This window comes from Dermacentor silvarum, unplaced genomic scaffold, assembly GCF_013339745.2.
Source record: "Dermacentor silvarum isolate Dsil-2018 unplaced genomic scaffold, BIME_Dsil_1.4 Seq10299, whole genome shotgun sequence".
Lineage (NCBI taxonomy): Eukaryota > Metazoa > Arthropoda > Arachnida > Ixodida > Ixodidae > Dermacentor > Dermacentor silvarum.
The window spans coordinates 3,562-7,381 of NW_023605472.1; the positions used below are offsets into that span (position 1 = coordinate 3,562).

The window sequence follows — 3,820 nt, forward strand, 5'->3', positions numbered from 1 at the left end:
ACTGCTTCCTAAAGTCCCTATATAAGAAAAGTACCGCCATCTACTCTTTTCTCCGCCGCCTCCTCTCCTAAAGCGCTTGCTTTTTTCTTTACTTTTTGCTTGCGAAAGCCAAGTCGACGGTGGCGCACCTAGAAAGTCCACGTTCAAGCTTTCAGGCCGGGCGCGCGCCGCCGCCGGCGACTGCGGCTGCGCAGAGGACTTTCAATATGGCTCTGAGGCGGAAAAAAAGAAAATATAAAGAAGTGAAAAGCGCGCGCTATCATCGTCCAATCGGAGACACAGGAGAGAGAGAAGTGGCGTTTATCAAAGGATGGCGGTACTTTTCTTATATAGGGACTTTACTGCTTCCAGCATAAGGACGTCGCCTGGCGGCTCGATCTCCGGCCGGTCTCCGGGTATTGACAGCCTGCTAAGACAGTCAGCATTTCCATGATCTTGCGTCTTTCTATACTCCAGCTTGTATTCATAAGCAGATAACATCAAAGACCAGCGCAACATGCGCGGTGACAGAACGACAGGGATCGGCTTATCTCGTTGGAAGATGCCTAGAAGTGGCTTATGATCGGTAAAAATGCTAAACTGCCGCCCGCAGAGATACTGGCGAAAATGACGAACGCCATACACAATGGCGAGAGCTTCGCGGTCAATCTGGGCGTAGTTACGCTCCGTCTTAGTGAGTGTTCTTGAGGCGTAAACAATCGGTTGCTCTAGTCCTTCAGCACCGCCTTGAGCTAATACAGCTCCTACGCCCACCGAAGATGCGTCGCAAGATAGAATTAACGGTGCATGTGAATTGAAGTGCACTAAAAGCGAATCTGACTTCAGCAGCTGCTTTAATCCTTCGAAAGCTCGCTGCTGCTTTGCACCCCACTTCCACTTACTGTCACTGTCCAGTAGGCGGTATAGCACTTCAGCGACTTCAGAACGGCCCCTCAGAAAAGAATTGTAAAAATTCACCATACCTAGAAAGGCTTGAAGCTCCTTTTTGTTCTGTGGTGTAGGTGCTTCATGAATGGCGTCGACCTTGCTTTTCGACGGATAGATGCCCCTTCCATCTATCCGGTGTCCCAAATAATCCAGGCTCTCTTTGAAAAACTGGCACTTGGCGCCTTGAACACAGAGTTGGGCCTTCGAAAGTCGGTCGAAAACTTCCATCAGGACCTTGTGATGTTCCTCGACAGTTTCGCTTGCCACCAGAATGTCGTTGAGGTAGGCCGCAACCTGTGGTAAACCTGCAAGCAATGTATCCATTGTTCTTTGAAATAATCCAGGTGCCACAGACACACCGAAAGGCAAACGTGGCACTCTGTACAGGCCGTTTACTGGGTTCATCGTGAGAATATCTGCTGAAGAAATATCCACAGAAAGTTGCTGGTACACCTGCGTCAAGTCAATTTTTGAAAAAATACGGCCTCTTCCTAGCCTTGCGAAAAGTTCTTTGGTAGTAGGTAAGGGGTAAACGTTGTTCCTTACGGCTTGGTTGACTGTGCTTCGGTAGTCACCGCAGATTCTCAGCGAACCGTTCTTTTTTCGCACAATTACGACAGGAGTGGCCCATTCCGCATACTGTGTTGGTTGCAGAACACCTTGACGCTCTAATTTACCAGCTCGTTGATAACGTCATCCTTGAGAGCGAAAGGAATGCTGCGACATTTAGGAATTTTTCGGTAACAGCTTCTGCACTCTGGCTGATGGTGTGAAGTCCAGTAATGCTGATGTTCAAATCCTTGAACCAGCCACGCCCAAGCAGTGTGCTACCTTCGTTCCTTACAACGAGAAGCGGCAGTTTGAAGTCCTGCTCCTTAAACTTCACTGGAACGATAGCTTTTCCGATGACGTGCAGTCCTTCCTTGGTCCAAATTAAAAGCTGGGTGTCTGCTTCTTCAAGCTGAACGCTTGTTGCGACCTTCAGTTTCCTGAACCATTTTTTGCTGATAATTGATCTGGCTGCTCCGGAATCAACTTCCATCGGTACCGTTTCTCCGCCAATGCTTACTGCAACCATAAACTTGGGACAACCGGTGGTTACTTGGCTAATACTTCGCAAGTCATCATATTCGGTTTGCGCTGAACTTGCGATACCTTCCAGCTGGTGGTTTAGCTGCCCACCTTTTTTCTTCCGACACGCCTTGGCTATGTGGCCTTTGCCGGAACAGTTTAAGCATACTGCGTTTTTAAACTTGCAGCGATAACCAGCGTGGTTGCCTAAGCACCGGAAACACCGTCGTTCCGACTGCGCCTGAAGCCTTTTCATCTTGCCCTTTTTTCAGACGTTGCGTGTCCACTTTGGCTGTGATATCTAGGCTTTCGTGACGCTGACTGCCGATACCTCTTTGATGTTTTGCAGCAGACTCGGCTGTGACTGCCAGGTCGTAGGCTGTCGTAAAGGCCAGGTTCTTCTCGGCCAACAGGCGCTGCTGCACTGTGCTGTCGGAAATTCCGAAAACTAATCGGTCGCTGAGCATTGTGTCAAGCGGGAGCTGCTTGTCGCTGAAACCGCAGCTCTCGGATAGCTTGCGTAAGGCTGTAACGTAGTCAGCGACACTCTCACCGTCGTGCTGATCTCGTTTGGAGAACACATACCTCGAGTACAGCTCGGAGGGCTTCGGATTGATGTGATTCTTCACAGCTTCTACAATGGGCTCATAGTCCGCGTTCGGCGGCCTAAGCGGCTTTACGAGGGTAGCTGTCAGGGAGAAGGTCTCCTCCCCACAGCAACTCAGCAATGCTGCCCTCTTTTCGGTGTCTTCGGTGAGCTTGTTGGCTGCGCAGCATAATTCAATACGCTCAACGTAATCTTCCCACGAAGAGTTGCTGTTAAGGTGAAACTCACCGATGCGAACGCCGATGGCCATCTTGCCGGAACCGCCCCTGCCGCGTGGGCATTACCGTGCGTCGTCGCCACTGTAATAACCGACGTGTAGTCGCCGCAGCAGCCTTTGCAAGAAGTCTTTATTGCACAAAACACAGGAGTATATGTAGGCGAGGTGGGTGGCTTATCGCTGACTTGCTTGTAGTGGTACTATCGCGGAACATGCGCAGTACAGACTGGTTCGTTCAGTTCATGCCGTTATCACACTTGGAGACATGCAAAAGTCATGTTCATTCTGAAGCCGGGCAAGAAATCGAGCTGGAAAAATCTGCGTCCCATATCGCTCACGCCTTGCCTAGGCAAAGTACTGGAGCATTTTAGGCAGACTAAACGAATTCGAGGAACGCGGTGAACTTTTCCCGCATACCATGGTCGGCTTCCGTTCGAATCTATCCACGCAAGATATCATGTGGCAGAACCAAGACGACATTTTGCACCCTGGACCCGTAAGAACCACTCGTACCATATTGGGCCTGGATGTAAGTAAGGCTTTTGATAACGTGTCGCATGCCTCTATACTGACAGGTTTGTCCGAAATAGATGTGGGTGTATGGGCCTACAACTACATCGCCAGTTTTCTTGGGGACAGAACAGCGATGATACATTTAGGGGGACTTAGGAACGCCCGTTTTGGCCTAGGCACCAGAGGCACACCCCAGGGCACTGTCGTCTCCCCCTTTCCCTTTAACGTGACTATGAAGTAGCTTCCACCCCTACTCAACAAAGTCCCCCATATTAAGCACTCCGTATATGCGGATGATGTTACCATCTGGACCAACAGTGGTTCAGATGGAGACATATGCTCCACATTGCAGGAAGCGGCGGGCACGGTGCAAACCTATGTCCAGCATAACGGACTAACTTGCTCGGCGCAGAAATCTGAGCTACTGATTATCAGAGATAAGTCGAACAAGCCTCGTGACAACAGGACTGATGTCCACATAACAG

At 50.0% G+C, this 3,820-nt stretch overlaps 1 protein-coding gene across 1 annotated transcript; it reads right to left on the reverse strand.

Moving 5' to 3' along the window:
• Window positions 1-962: 962 nt before the first annotated feature.
• Window positions 963-2,855, reverse strand: LOC119434368 (uncharacterized; the record flags this gene model as incomplete). Its single annotated transcript, XM_037701539.1, has 3 exons — window positions 2,834-2,855; window positions 2,330-2,764; window positions 963-1,232 (listed from the first exon to the last, which is right to left on the reverse strand). Coding segments are annotated over exons 1-3 (727 nt in total), but the record flags the coding sequence as incomplete, so codon positions are not given.
• Window positions 2,856-3,820: the final 965 nt, after the last annotated feature.